Genomic DNA, 15,530 nt, shown 5'->3' with positions numbered 1-15,530 from the left:
AGACGGAATTGTTGGCCCTCTTTCAGAGACACAGACATGAATCAGGTATTACAGGCTAACAAAGAGCTAAAACGACCCGCATTCCAAAGGGGCAGACCCTTTGCTGGAAAACTTGAGGAACATGACGTTCACTGTGCTTACGATGGTCTCCAGGTGGGTGAGTGCCTCAGCAGGTAGATGATGGCGAGCTCCACTCTGATGTCAGGTCGGTAAGAAAACTGCAGTAGGTCCAGGGCAGGGCTCACTCTGGTGCATAGGTGAGCAAGAATGAGGCGGTCCAATGTCCCAGTGATGAGCTCCAATAATCAGCTTAAAATTAAGTCTTAATATAGGGATTATCATCTCAATCTTATTGTTCATTAGAGTTGATAGGGTGATACATGATAATATAGCTTTTATCTACATAACTATAAGGTAAATCCTTACCAAAAAGACCAGGGAATCTTAATAATTACTAAAGAAGTAAATAAAGATCTTCTGCTGTATTCATTCTCTATTGAAATAAGAGACTTACAGTTGTTTGCTTAGCTTAGATATAAAACCAATTAAAAGAAACATGCAAGAATGTTTTAAATCAGTGTTTTGGTCACAAAATTCTATGTGCTTCTGTGGCACCTATGTTAAAGCCTTTAACTTATAATGTATAGTAACTTAACTAACCAGAATTAAACTAATTGAAAGAAAAATAGGAATTTAATGAATCAAGAACATTTTTATAGGACTGTAAAACAAGTGGTTGACAGCTTTAAAGTGGATGCAGAAACGTATCATCTGATGACATCATACAGCCTTATTAGAAAAACGCATATAATAAGAGCAACAGAAAACAATCTGCAAATTCATGTATTAATATTTCAAAGATAAAAATACATCATTACATGTGTTCTTTAAATTCATATTTCAATCATTACTATAACTTCCTGCTTCCACAATGCATCTTCACTATAATCATAACACCAGACAGCCCATTTAACACTTGATGCGAATGACATCACTTATGACAAAGGGGAACATTTGAATACTACCATAAACGCATATATAGCCAAACTCATGAGACAGGTAATACTGGCAAATCCAAACAACTAATATCGATCATAATATGGCCTTTGGTGATGGGAGTTGTATCCTTGGTTGGAGCTTCTGGGCCCAGACTGATATCCACTGCCATGCCCCCAGTTCCTATCTCTCTCATGCCAGTGCTGCTGTCCACGACGGTCCCCTCGCCATCCCCTGTCTTCTCCCCAACCACGGCCTCTAGAGCCTCGGCGGTCCTGATATCTGAAAGACGCGTGGGAATCAGAGTAGCAATAATGACTATGTTGCCGACTGCAGCGCTGACTGGTACTACCTGCTGTCTCGGCCCCTCTGGTTTCCCCCTCCACGCCCACGCCAGTCCTCAACAATTGGTGGTGGATCAGCTGGACGATTCAGATACTGTTGGTATTCATGGTCTTCTGATGTAAATCTGTGAGCAAACAGCTCCTCGTAGCTCTGCTGGTTTTCTGAGGTCTCAGACATTCTGTTAGAAAGTCAAAAAGGTGGCTGTTAAACTTAAAAATGTATAATTAAAAACAAACAAAGATTTATGTAAAGACACATTTCTAGTTATGCGCTCTAAGACTGGTAGTAGTGCTATAAGAAATTTGAACTCCAAAAAACAGCTATAGATTTAAAAACTTTTGCAAATTGTATTTAAAAAAAAAACAAACAATAAAACTCTTGTTTCCTTTAAGAAACACACCTTTATGTTTCCACAAGTGGATGATAAAATATATTGGATTAATTTGGACACCTGTGGGAACCCTTTTGGATAATGTCATGCCATTTGAACATTCAGCAGCCGTTGAAGATTGGAGGCACCGTTGATTCATTTTCGTTTCATTTCATGTACTTTTTAAAATGCAATCTGAACATTTAGTTGTCTTGCACACACACCAAATGTCAATCCAGTGAACTTGAAATCGATTTCCTAATGAGATTATCCCAACAATTGCCTATATGCATCCTTCACATGAAAAACACTGTTTGGAGAGCGGTTCCAAATTATCAGAACTATCTCAATGTACAAATAGTATGAGTCAGGAGACAAGCATTAGAAAGTTAGATAACATTATACAAACAGAGGCACAGTGATGACAGTGGCAGGAGAAAATGTCACACAGCCATGACTGGATCAAAACGAAATGCTTCAGAGGCACACCATAAACCGCCGGATACAAGAATCATGTTGAAACAGGGGTTTAAACTGAAAGTGAATCAAATTTCACTTTAAATTATAAGTCAATTTGAATTAAAACAAAAATGACTGCCCTGTGAAAAACTTTTTTTTCTAGAATTACGGGCATATACAAAGCCAAACTGACAGGAAATATTCACTAGAACAAAAATCACAGCCTTTTCCAACAGGCTGGTGAGCAATCAAAGCAAAAACTAGAAAAATCCATTGAGTCTGCTGATTATCTAAAAAAGACTACTGCAATTTCTGTTATGTAGAGAGACAAAAAACATGTGCCAAGTTAGGATGTGGCATGCAGATAGAACATTAAAGAAGACTGTATACTGGGGTTAATTAAAATGTATATTTACATTTAAGAAATGTGGGTGTGCATACTCTTACAGAAGCTAAATTTAGTTTTTCCTTTTAACCTGCTACTTTTAGTTTATTTCAACAGAATAAACAGAAAAAGCTGAAGTATTCAACTTTTTGTTTTTCTTTACATTACAAAACAAAACTTGCAATGGTAACGTGTTCACTCTTTCATGTCCACACTGTAATGTTTGCTGGTTCTTAGGAGATGAAACATCAATCAATGTTTACAATATCAGATTAACCTAGAAGCGCCATTACGTCCATTATTACAACAGTGTTTTGAGCAATGTCGCAATATTATAAAAAAAAAGGTCAATCGTCAACCATTTTTAACATGCATGTTCAAACTTATGTAGTATAGTAATCAACAATAACCGTTATATAATGACTGATTTGCAATGTTGCTTTTCTTTTCTACCCTCCATAGGTGCTCTAGTTCAGTAAAGTGTATATTTTAAATCGGGGATTTAACACAAAGAGTAAAGCTAAAATTGAAAACACGATATGTTTTGATTCCAGATATATAACGGCGTTTAACACACACAAAAAAACACGACTTGACTATCATATAGCAGAAGCGATTTATACAATTATATTTTATACAATTATTTATACAAATATACTTACACACAAAAATTACGAACTGACTTTTAAGCTGCTGTTAGCCTTTTTAAATGATCCAGCAGCGTCGGAACGTCACTAAAATATCCCCCCCTTGAAACACACCAGACTCGAATAAAGGTTCCGCGAGCGCACCTGCTCTCAATTAAAGGGCTCTCATTTATTAAAGATCTTAAAAATTACTTGGTAGTGTTACCTATTCGTGTTTGATCTTGGACTAGAGATAAATTTTGAGAAGAATATGCAAAGTAAAGCATCTAAAATCATTTAACGGTCGATGATCGCAACTCAGCGCCACATCACCTTAAATATGTAAGTGTTTAAAAAAGCCAGCGCTGTTTTAACATTTCGTGATTTCAGTCCACAGCTTCCATACAATTGTGAGCGTGAAACCGCAGCCAGCACCGCAGACACCGCAGGTTTAAATAAAGAGTGGGTGTTTTTTTGTTTTTGTTTTTTTGCAGAAGAAAAAGCCGCTCCGTGTCGCTGCTGCTTTCTGCCGCTGCCCTTCATATGAAACCCAATCCTACCGGGGAGGAAGAAACTCCGCGTAGAGATCACACAAGGCAAACATCAACTTATTTCATTATCGCTCTGCGCGGGGGGAGGACACAGAGGAGGAAGCAATTCCTTAGTGGGATTTACAGCGACAAACCAATAGATGATTTTTTTTTTTTTTTTTTTTTTTTTTTTTTAAGAAAAAAAACTTCCTGAACTGAACGCGTTTCTGTAGGACAGATCTTGACAACCCGGTGGATCGAGTTTAGGAAGAAGTCCTCTCGTATTCCACTTGTCTCTCTGCAGCAAGAGGACTTTCTCTGCTGCGGATAAAGCGCAGCCTCTACTGACCACTAATAATCTGAGGACCGCACTTTAGACGTTTATTCGTTTTTTTCTTTTCTATCCTACAAATAAAACGGAGTTGCACCTCAAGTCCGCGGCGATGGGGTGAGTGATCAAAGAGAGCTGCCATTCAGAGCTACTCCAATAGCACTGGCTGTCAAATGTGTGTTTTTGCTGAAATGTCTCTATAGATGTTCCCCTATTATAGTTGGTGGATTTGGTTGGACTGTAATTACCTCAGTTTGCTTTATTTGTGCGAGAAGATCATCCTATATCAGACTTTGCAGGCTTGAAATAAATAATTAAGTATGATGTTGATAGGAAATATCATTGTTAGTGGATAATTGGGATTTTTTTTTCTCAGACTGCCACTATTCATATTTTTTTGCAGCCCTAGTTTGCGGTTTATGATATGGAGGTGTCAGAGTCAACACTGCCCACATGCACAGAGATTGAGCTAGTGGGATTCAGTGTGTACTTGTGTGTACTTACTGTGGTTTACAAAAAAAAAACACTTTATTTTGTCTCTACAGTCTGCTGTGGTGAGTGCTGATTCTGGCTCATTGCCATAGTTATGTAAGCAGCATCTCAATTCATATAGGCAGGATTCAGGTCTCTGTGTTGTTTTTTCACCATTTTAACACAGTTATAGATTTAACTGAAAAGTTTATTTGCACTTTGTTTGAAAGATTATGTAAATATTAGGAATCCTTCTACCTTAGGAGACCTAGGCATGTAATATTGATGATGTGGGTTTTACTGCGTTATGTGATGGAAATTCAGTGGAGTGAAAACTTGAGAACCACTTCCACACTGTTTCCCCCCCGATTTATTAAGTATTCCATTCAGATAGGCTGTATGTTTCATCAAACCAGTTTTACGGTCCTGTCACCGTCTTGGGACGTTTTACACAGTCACCGAACCAGTTTTGAAAGGAGTTGGCTCTGTCGCGTAATGAAACTGGCCCAGTGGACCAGCAGCCAAGCCAAGACGGGCAGGTCACACTGGTGGGGACAGCGTGAGTTCAAACTATGAGTTCAATAGTTTGATGCCTTAAGGCGTTTTAAGAGGAGGAAACAAGCGTTTCCTTAGAAGTTGAGATTCATTTTAAGATTGTAGGGAAAGTATGCCATCACTCTGGTTTAAAAGATGCCTTCTGTATGATCTAGTGTTGATTCCTCCCCACTATCATCTCAATTCCATCGCCATGCAGCAGACAAAAACATCTCACCTGGTCAGCCAGGCCAACAATGACCCTGACGACTGCCCCTTTCAGGGGCATAGACCAGTATCTGGTGTTGCAGGCTAACAAAGACCTCAACGACTCCCCATTACTAAGGGGTGGACCTATTCTTCCGGTTCTATTTGCACGTTTTCTAAGCCATAACAAGGCTTTGTTGGGCCACTATATAAAGCTTCTAACTCAGCGCTAATCCAGACATTTTAAATTGAAAAATCTTCCAGGATCAGGAAGCAAAACATCTTTAAACTTGGAAGGCAAAGTCCAGAGGGTTTTTTTGTTTTTGTTTTTTTTAAAAATTTTTTCATTTTTTGGAATGACTATGACCTGGATGACTGAGAATATTCACCAGCTTCTTTATGATCAGCTGATGCCTGATTTTTTCAATATGTAAAATTATTATTACACTGCTGAAGGACCAAAAGTGACTTTTTGAAGATGCTCTGTTCAACACTTCTTTTTGTTAGACTTCTGAAAACCAACATCCAGTTTATAATTTATAGTATATTTTTAATTTGGATAAGCAGAGCTCTGCCTCTGAACTCAATAATATATTTGCAGTGCATGATGCCAAAGGAATCTCTAGTGCATCAACTACCTCAGTGAAACAGCTTTTACACTTACATGTATGCAAAAATAAAATAAGCATGTCTTGGCTGTGATCCATCTTTTTCCTATGATTGTCATCAATCAAAACCTTTTGCTGATGTAACTGTTTGGTTTGGCATTAAGGTAATATTGCATTGTAGCTCTTGAGAGATTAGATACGTTTATTTGTAAGCCATTTATTGTTATGTGGAGTGTTTGTTTGGGTACAAGATGGTACATTTGAAATAGACGGCATACAATTTTTTTGTCCTTGCTTATAATTCTCCATCCGTATTGCATCCCCTATGACAAGAAGGGTACATTTGAATACCATCAAACACAAGTTTAGCCAGAGTCATGAGGCATTTAATTCTATAAATAGCTGCCAGTCTAAACAATCAATAGCAATCACAATATGGCTGTCAATGATGAGATTTGTACCCCTGGTTGGAGCGTCTGGGACCAGACTGATATCCAGATTATACGAAGCTGACAGCAACAGCAAAGTGATGCCATGTACTGCTGGATTAAATGGGGCATAAAGATGTCCCACTGGCCTGATGCTGGAAACGACACCCACATCCCTTATCATCCTGAGAAGTTTCCCTTTCAAACTAAGCTATTATAAATACAACCATCAGGTCTCAGGGAAAGCCAAAATGCAGCCCTGTCAAACCCAGTGGTGTGTAACTAAGTGTAATGGTGATGTTTAAGGCACTTCCAAAACATTCCTTCAAGCTTGCAGTAATCAGTGTCATGAATTAGCATTTGAAGTTGTTACTCCAAGTTTTACTTTTAAATATTATTTATGGGTTTTATTTTATTTATTTTTTGTCCATTTATGGTATTTCTCACCTCTTAGGTAGTTATTTCATAAGGGGCAACATGAACACTGAGATTGTTTTTTTTAAGCCCCTGTCACACCTTGACATTTTAGTCAGTGCATGCCTGACGTCCCAAAGTCTTCTAAAACACTGGCATACGCTGAACTTTCTATGTTTTTTTCTCCAAGTTTGGGTATATTCATAGAGTATTCATAACGAGTCCAGAACCTATGTCCGATGACAGCCTAACTTATGCATAACGCACGGCAGCGTAATGCCCATGAAATGTTGCGCAAGCCAGTGTATCTGAGGGGAGCAGCGATGGTGCCAGACTTGCATAAAACATGTCTTTGATTGCACTAATAACCTAGCTGCTGTTTACTGACACAGCAGATTCAGCAATCATGCCTGCTAGGAAGATTGTTGGTCGCGGCCGTGGGCGTGAACACAGGGAGGTTCTTGGAGATAGGTTCTTGATATGTTACGCATAAGTTATGCACAAGTTACTCATAGCTTTTGGATAAGCTATACGGCAGAACTTATGAGTTACTTACACGTAAAGGGGTCATAGAATGCAAAACCCAGTTTACATTGTCATAGATGAATAACGATAGTTCTGTGGGTGAAATGGACATACAGAGAAGTTCAAACCCGATCGACACCTCCTTTCTCTGCAAATCTCACAATTCTAAACTTCCACCATAGAGTGTGCGGCAGGCGGGCAGTGGGGAAGGACGGGGCCACTGTTGTCAAGGCTACCGTCCCCGGGTCAGGTTCCCGGACCAGCCCCCGAGCTGACGGCTCTGTTCTGTTGCACCGTAGTCAACCAAAATCCCAGACGATTTTGAAATTCCCCCCAGACTTTTTTTAGTTATGAAAAGTAGGACATGTCTGGGAAAAAGAGGACGTCTGGTCACCCTACCTTATCAACAATTTGATGTTTCAGGGAGTAAGTGGTCCTTGTAAACCAACCAATCAGCGCACAGCTCATCTAAATATTCATGATCATACCATAAAAGGAAGAAAACCTGTCGTTTCATTCTGGGGCTTTTAAGCAGGCTTGCATTAAGACTCGTAGAAAAGCAAATATGTCATTTTCATCCCAACCAATTACACACCCTATTCAGAGACCTTAAGGACCAGCACCAAATACCCTATATAATCATTCTATGACCACTTTAACGTATGTCAACGATCAGATAACTTACCTGAAAACTTGTGTCCCATGTATGTGCATACGCTAGGATACGTCAGGAAATTTCTCAATGTACTTGGCACATGTCGACGTGTGCCAGCATACGTCAGCGTGCTTTAGTGTACTTATAACTTATACAAAACTTTCCCATAACTTATCCAACGTATTTCAGTGATATTTCCCGATTTTTTTTCGTTTGTCTCCATACGCATTCTACATCCTCAATGTGTGACAGGGGCTTTAGCTGCTTTATTTTCTTTTACAAATCTGATCGTTGAAGCTGTTGACTAAAATCCTACTCTGGGATAAATTACAGGTCTCTTGCACTTATTTTGCTGTTTGTTTGTTTGAAGGAGTCTGACTTAAATGTGACTCTATTGCACAATATAAGGTGCACCCTCTGGTAAGACCTGAATCCAGTTGCTCTATAGATCTTTTAAGACACAGTGTGAAGCCTTTATTCAATTGGAACACAATATGCGTCATGGATGTTTTGGCACTTTAGATTGTGACAAGCCGAAAAATGAGTAGCTAACTAGATGGAGTGCTTATCTGATTTTTGTGTGTGAGTCCAGCTTGTGGACTGATGGTTAAGAGCTGATTCTTGGATATCTTATCATGCAAGTTGATGTTGTGAGAAATTGCTGCTAAAGTTCTATACTAACATTCTTAATTGCGCAACATCTGCTCTTGGATAACAATGATGCAATAATGTCACACCCTGAGGATCAGCCGGAGCTGATAAGGTGTGTCTTAGTTTTTGTTTTCACTTCATTGTTGCAGCTTTTTTCTTTGAAACTAATTGCTGCTAAATGAAGTTTCAGGTTAATCACGTCACATAATATTTGCTATAGGCAACACCCTGGATATTTTCCTTCTGCTTAATTACTAGTCATTTAGTGGTCTTATTGTCTGTCTTTTGTTTATAACATTTTATAAAGTTTTCTGGGACTCATAGAAGATGAGCATTACATTTATGGAGTGAGGAAAGTGCAGTCGTGGTAAGAGAGATAGTTGTATTTTAAGAGTGTTGCCCCTAATGCACCATGTCTCTGGTTGTACTAAAAGATAAAGCTCTTATTGCCTGAAGCACTGTTATACAGTCTGAGCACACAGGCAGCCAGCAGTATAATCAGCATATTGCTATTTAAAGCAAGCTATGCTGGGAGCAGCTCTAACACCGGGATAGATGATAATCTCCTAGCTGGCCAGTGAGGGACATCTAAAGGCTTAACACTTATTGATTAGGCTCTGTGACATGGCAGCGGTTCTTTGGCCGCCCTTACAGGAGTCGGACTTCAAGCCTAACTGGAGTGTCTGTGTTCTGTCTGCTTCTGGTTTGGGGCCCACCCTCTTATAGGTCTTGCTTATAAGAACAGAAGCAGGTCTAAATGGATTAACAATAACAGGTAAAGGAAAGGGGACAGACTGATGGTGGATTGAACACTGTATTGCCAGATGGTCGAAACCCAGGAGGCCATCTGCTGTCATACTGGGGATCCTGGGAGATTTCCTCACTCCCTTTTCCTTGGATCCCTCAGATTAAGTTGGGCTCTTCATCTCACCTCAGTGTGGTGGTGGGGGGCCTGCTGCGACTGCTGTAGTGAAGCTGGCCTGGCGCCTTTAATATGAGATACAGAATGACGCCAAAAGTTGGCAAGAGTTGTGAAGGTCACTGATGACTGCAACCAAAGCAGACTGGTATCCGAAGGAGTAAAGTTTATTTTTCAGAATATGTCGGTTTAAGAGGAATGTATGTGTCTACAATACAGTACAAGTAATGTTTCGAAGAGACCTGATTAGAATAAAACTGAGGATTAGCCAATATTTTAGGTACTGAATGATTCAATTGTATTGTCATTGACCCCAATTCCCACAATTGAAACCAACAGCATACAGGGTATTGAAGAGGATGGTATTTCCTTGTGTTATAAGGATCATTATTATCAATTAACGTTAGTTAAGGTTGTTGTTGTTTTTTTTTTTTTTTTTTAAGGCTCACATTTTTATTTTTCTCCTTTTGCAAGGTCTAAGTTAATCTATGAACATTTGTATAAGGACATTATGATGACTGTATTCATTTTTCCTTACCATTTTAAGATGTGCTCAGCCATTTATGTCACCTTTAGCTTCTCTATGACTAAGAATACTTATCTGGTGCGAGTATTAATGGCAGGTAATCTATCAATCTCTGCATTTCTGACAGCTAAAAAGTGGTTTCTTACCAAATATTGCATCCAAGCATCGTCTTTTAACATCTGATATACATTTCTGCTATTAACATATCTTTAATGTTTACTCGACCACATGCTGTAGGTTACTTAGCTTGTGGTTAAGGAATAACTTTCTTCCTTAATATAGGTAAGCCATGATATAAGTAATTACAGTTTAATTAAATAGTAGTGTTTGGTGTTAAAAACATTGTTTATTAGCTTTAGTCATTATGTTGCTCCTGTGAAAATGTGTGACATCTAAACTATATCCAATCGATTAGATATCAGTACACAAAGTAGTGACATGATGAGACAAAAGGCCATGAGTGTAATTCAATAATTCTCTCCTCTTATACAGTTATGCAAACGTATACAGTGAGACGATATATTCTCATGCTATAGTGCTATTTGGAGTGGTGACAAATTTGTGGAAAAAAAGACCAAAATTTAAATAAGTCCATACTTGGCATTCTGTTGCAGGTTGCTTAACTTTTAACTTTCTTCACCTGCATGACCACAGAGCCAACTGAGCGTTACCTTAGAAATTAACCCTGAAAGCTTTTTTTCTTCATTTATAAGTCTAAGAAAATGTAGATGCATGGTCAAACATTTAGTCTGGCAAACAAGTCTGTTACTCAATCTGTGTTTGTCAGCATAATAAGTTGCCACCATATAACTGTAGTGGTGAAAAGGGCATTCTCTGAAATAAAACTAAGTGGGCGTTTCACAACATCCTCGACAGCGCACACAGTCCAGGGCTGAATGTAGAAATGTGTTGAGCAGGGGGAGGGCTACATTGGTGCTACTCTGAAAAGCAGGCAGGGAGAAGCTGATTTCAGATGGACAGAATACATTTGAAATGTTTTGTCATTACGTTTATCTCGGTGTGATCTAGCTTTGCAACAGGAACAAAATGAAACATTATGTTTTCTGCACGTCAAATGCTATCAATAAGAATCAGTCAACCGTAAAATATGCACAGGCCTTATTAGGGAGATTATTGGGGGCGTCACCACATATTAAGTTAGTACTTTGCCGTATGTGGGAAGGTCATACTAATAAGATATGCAATTAGCAGAATTTTTTTTTTTTTTTTTTGCTAAAAGAATCATGTAAGATCTCATCCTAAAATATTTCTTCCAGTTTGGTTTAGTTTGTTTATTTACTTAGTGTATCGTATTACATTTACTTTAATTCTATTTTCTAGATATAATAATGTTGGTCAATTAAATATTTTAAGCCCAATCATAATTTAGGATGGTGAAGAAGCATTTTACCCTTCCTATATTTGGATTTTTTCCTTTGATTTATGGTCAAGTTTATTTTAAAATCGTTAATGCTCAAAGTAATCATGGTAGCAAAGGATGAACTTTTATTTTGCATTTCTGGAGTATCACTAGGTCTTATGAATCAGCAAAATCATGCTCTATGAAATGATCAAATCAGAATGCAGAACTGTTCATTCTGCTGAAATCCTGCAGTGAAGTTATTGCATGAAGTATCTGGGGGCAAGACTTTCAACTTCCCGACTTCATTAGAGGAACAGCATCTTTATTACATTGAAATCCCACTTGGATTGAAGTAGGCCTTTTCTTTCATGATTATTTTGCTCATTCAAAGCTATAAAATTCATCTTTTCTATAGCTGGCATTCAAGTCTGCCATTTAACTGGAAATATATTTTCTTTTTTTTTCTTTCTCTAACAGAAGATGTTCTGTTTTTCTTTCCTATAGAAAAGCCAGCCGATTCTGTCGTAGGGCAGGCAATAAAACAGTCTAAAGTTAACATTGACTTATGTCGTTTTTTTTCTATTTCATTACTTGAAGTGGGAAAATAAACCCCCCTTAATTTTCTAAGGCATATTAGGTCAGACACTGGTCAGCACTTTTTTTTTTTAATATTCTGTTTGTGACAGTTTTGCTCGACTCTTAAACTTATGTGTAAATGTAAAAGAAAATGGGGAAAAAGGCCTTTTCTCTTTGTCTAATAAGATTAGTATTCTGGAACTAGTTTATTTTTTCTTAAATATTTCATTCACCTATGCCATTATTTTTTATGTAGAGGTTTGTTTTGCTCACAGATAATAAGATAAAAAGCTATTATCACCTTAAAATGTCCCAGTGACAGGGAGACAAATGAAGATCTTTTATTATATAATATGATGATTCTGTTAATCTACTTCTATCTGAATCTGATTATTATTTTTAAACATTTAAAGTACCAAACATATTTACTAGCAGCATTTAGCCATGCTCTCTCTGACCTGTGATCTCTGGATATTGTAATTGCTCTCTAACGGCCACAGAATTAGTGTCTCTATATATCCTTTCAATACACTAATGCATTTTCATGTTCTTCCCTACCTATTTATTAAATAGGGATGAATAACATTTGCTGATTTATTTTCTATCTTTAATATGTTGTATAACCTGCCAGTCAGATACAGTTCACTTGCTGTTGGAAATGGAAATAAGCAGCCTCCATCTCTGGAGCTGCAGGTTTTCTGTCAAACAGGCTCGGTTTGAATTTTGACATCTTGACTTATTCTCTTTGACCTCAGTTTACCTCTCAGTCAGGAAAGTTACGGAGCTGATGGATGAGCAAAGTGTGCTTAGGGAATTAGCCTGGAGTGAAATGTTAAACTCTGGAATCTTGTTGGAACCAGTTTCACTTGTATATTTTTTTTTTCTTTAAAAAAAACATGTATGACAGAAATACGATGTGACTGTGACTAAGTGCCTTTAAAATAACTTCTAAAGTCTCAGTAAAAAAAAAAAGGAAAGCTTTGTGCTTTTATTCACACTTTCTCCTCGTACATGGTGTCATCTCAGATCATTTTGAAATGTCTTTGTTTAAGCTAATCATAGTGCTGGAAAATGTCATGTTTAGGGACATAAAAAGGTGGTGCAAATCAAATCTTAAGTGTTGTCGACTCAAATTGGATTATAAAGTAAAGGTTTATAATCTATTGGCTAAATGAACACATTTGACTAAGTTAACCTGTCCTATATTTACACTTAGTTGTTTTTAATGTGTTTTTTTTATGCACGCAGCTTTATTGATGTCCCATGACTACGTATTAGCTTGAGTTGAATATGGAGTGTATGTACAGACAGAGTAGATTAACTCAGACTTGCCTCCTCTCACAGAAACACAGACACCTGTAAATTATTTAAAGCACCAGATGGGGACAGAGAGCACTCCACAGTAACTGGGAGCAGAATTCTGTTGAAAACATCCTCAGTTTTTTGATTCAGGAAAAATCAATTAATTTAATGCCTTTTAGCCCCCAAAAATCAGATCACTGGATTCCACTAACCGTTGTATAAGTTCAGCCATGTGTTCAGCGTTGGCCTCTCGCTTGTCTTCTCCTGCCAGAGTGAACTTGCTTCAGACACTGTAGCCCCAGCAAAGGTCAGCCTTTATGTGTGCATTTGCTCGCTGGTGGAGCAACAGCAGTGATTTGTATAATGCGTTTTGTTTTTCCCAAAGCAGATGAAGATGGAGATTAGGCTTAAAGGGAGCAGCAAATTTATTAGGCTGTAATTTTTCAGAGAACCATAATCCCAGTGGAAGGGAAAGCTTTATTAGCTCCTGAATATTCAGCATTTCAAACTGGTTGTTCTACAGTTTGTAGCACTGTTTCCTTGCAGTAGGCAGGTTCTGGGTTTGAGTCCTGGCCCGGGGTCTTTCTGCATGGAGTTTGCATGTTCTCCCCGTCTCGAAAACATGAAATTGTGTGCATGTTTTAGCATGGTTGTGTCTATTTCCCTGCCTGTTGGCCATAGCCTGCCAGAGATAGGCACCGGCCCCATCATGACCCTGACGCAATAAGCAGGAGAAAATGAATGCATGGACAATCTTTGTTATTGTTTTATTTTTAGCGCCACAGATTTAACCCTTCTCCTGAAATGGGATTGCTTGCAGAATCTTTTCGACATGACAAAGTTTGGTTTCACGTAATCTTGTGTACATATTTATTGCTCAGTAAATGTATTGTAACATTTTCATATGCATAAATAAGGGCAATACTACAACAACAATGTATTGACTTCACACCAGCAGAGTTGGTAAGTTTATCTCCTTTATGAGCAAGGTTTGCATAACATGAAAATTTTGAGAAATATAGTTAAACAAAACAAGTATCTAACAGTTGGAGCCTGATTGTTGCATCTGTAGTTTTTTTCCTAAGAAGTGGAAAGATCCTATGCTAAACATGTCATAACAACCATTGCTAGTTGATTTAAACAGCTTTGTAACTGAACTGACAGTCTCAACCCTCCGCCATCTGCCTTTTATATGAAAATCTGCATTTTTCTCAAGATTTCTTTTTATCTCTCACATGAGATCTTTCACCCCTCATGCATCAAAATGTAATAGAAAATTGCATTGTTTCCTTTCATACTGTAGGGTTTTCTACCGACAGCCTTTTTGTATATTTGTATTTTTTTTTTTTTTTTGTTGAATCCCTTGTATAAAGATAATGGTAACGAGATGGGTGGGACCAAACTCTCATTGGGCTGTTTAATATACCCAAGTGGATATATATATTGGAGATTTTTATATTTTTTTAAAGAAATAACAAAATTGTGCTAGTTCTAAAACCATTTTACTGCACTTCTACTGCTGAAAAATAATCACAGCCTTACTGTTCATCCAGATGTTTTAAACTCCACCCATTACGTTTTTTAGTGATCTATCTGAAGTTCTTATCCAGGCTCTCTCTGGTCATTCCTTGTTCTTTGAGTTTTACTGCAAAAGACCGTAAAAGACTCTTATACTCACCTTTGAAAGCCACACTTCATAGTAAACTTGCTTGGATCCACCCTCCATAATAAACTAACAATAGGTCTCTAATGCTCCACTGGTGAACTCTGTGCTTCAGCGTCTGTTTGGTCAGGAGAAAACTGAGAATGTCACTTGCTGTGCACAAATATGGCACAGTAGGCCTCAATTCAGTTCAAATTTAAAATGAAGAATTACAAACTCTTCCATGTTTGTGCACAAAATTAGTAGATCTATAATACATTTATAAAACCTTTATAATATCTTGAAAGAGACCACATTTGCTCCACAAGTCTAATCTCTACAGTTTCAAGGTAGACGAGAGGGGAGGAGGCAAGTTTTTATGTGGTGTTTCAAGATGCTTTCAGTTTCTTTGTTTCATAATAAGACTTAGTCAGGTGATGTTTATATGTTGTGGGGTTATTTTGGAGAGCTTGACAGAGGAAGAAGGTAATGTATCCAGAAATGACAGTATATCCTGGGGTCATTAAAGTGATAAGTGGTTAGTCTTAAATTTTCCCCATGGTTAACAAGTGCAGAAAATGGTTTGTTGCTAAGAGGTAGAGGCCTTAACTCTGGAAGAAAAATGATGCAACTTTAAGGGTTCCTCCAACCCAACTCTTCCAAGATT

General features: G+C 37.9%; 2 protein-coding genes and 1 long non-coding RNA gene across 4 annotated transcripts in view; 2 read left to right on the top strand and 1 right to left on the bottom strand.

The window, feature by feature from the left end:
* Window positions 1-674: 674 nt before the first annotated feature.
* On the bottom strand, window positions 675-2,468 carry LOC119776118 (RNA guanine-N7 methyltransferase activating subunit-like). Its single transcript, XM_038274416.1, has 3 exons — window positions 2,377-2,468; window positions 1,349-1,519; window positions 675-1,278 (listed from the first exon to the last, which is right to left on the bottom strand). Exons 2-3 carry the CDS (start codon window positions 1,516-1,518, stop codon window positions 1,083-1,085), a joined length of 366 nt encoding a protein of 121 aa, XP_038130344.1. The 5' UTR covers window position 1,519; window positions 2,377-2,468; the 3' UTR covers window positions 675-1,082.
* Window positions 2,469-3,319: 851 nt separating this feature from the next.
* On the top strand, window positions 3,320-3,893 carry LOC119776604. Its single transcript, XR_005279800.1, has 2 exons — window positions 3,320-3,523; window positions 3,676-3,893. It is a non-coding gene; the product is annotated as an uncharacterized LOC119776604 (long non-coding RNA).
* Window positions 3,894-3,912: 19 nt separating this feature from the next.
* Window positions 3,913-15,530, top strand: part of homer2 (homer scaffold protein 2) — a 35,195-nt gene continuing 23,577 nt past the window's right edge. For both annotated transcript variants that reach the window (XM_038275015.1, XM_038274931.1), the window contains exon 1: window positions 3,913-4,159. In XM_038275015.1, coding sequence (XP_038130943.1) covers window positions 4,155-4,159 — 5 coding nt within the window. In that variant the 5' untranslated portion in view covers window positions 3,913-4,154. The remainder of the gene's footprint in view (window positions 4,160-15,530) is intronic.

The sequence above is a fragment of the Cyprinodon tularosa genome, unplaced genomic scaffold, assembly GCF_016077235.1.
Source record: "Cyprinodon tularosa strain WSP-4 unplaced genomic scaffold, ASM1607723v1 ctg1000, whole genome shotgun sequence".
Lineage (NCBI taxonomy): Eukaryota > Metazoa > Chordata > Actinopteri > Cyprinodontiformes > Cyprinodontidae > Cyprinodon > Cyprinodon tularosa.
The sequence above is the reverse complement of the archived record's forward strand: the minus strand, read 5'-3'. Positions and strand labels throughout refer to the sequence as shown.

Coding starts and splice junctions, on each gene's coding strand:
- LOC119776118 (XM_038274416.1), bottom strand. CDS start 1,518: ATGTCTGAGACCTCAGAAAACCAGCAGAGCTACGAGGAGCTGTTTGCT. Junction 1,279..1,348: donor CAGAGGGGCCGAGACAGCAG/GTAGTACCAGTC, acceptor CGCGTCTTTCAG/ATATCAGGACCGCCGAGGCT.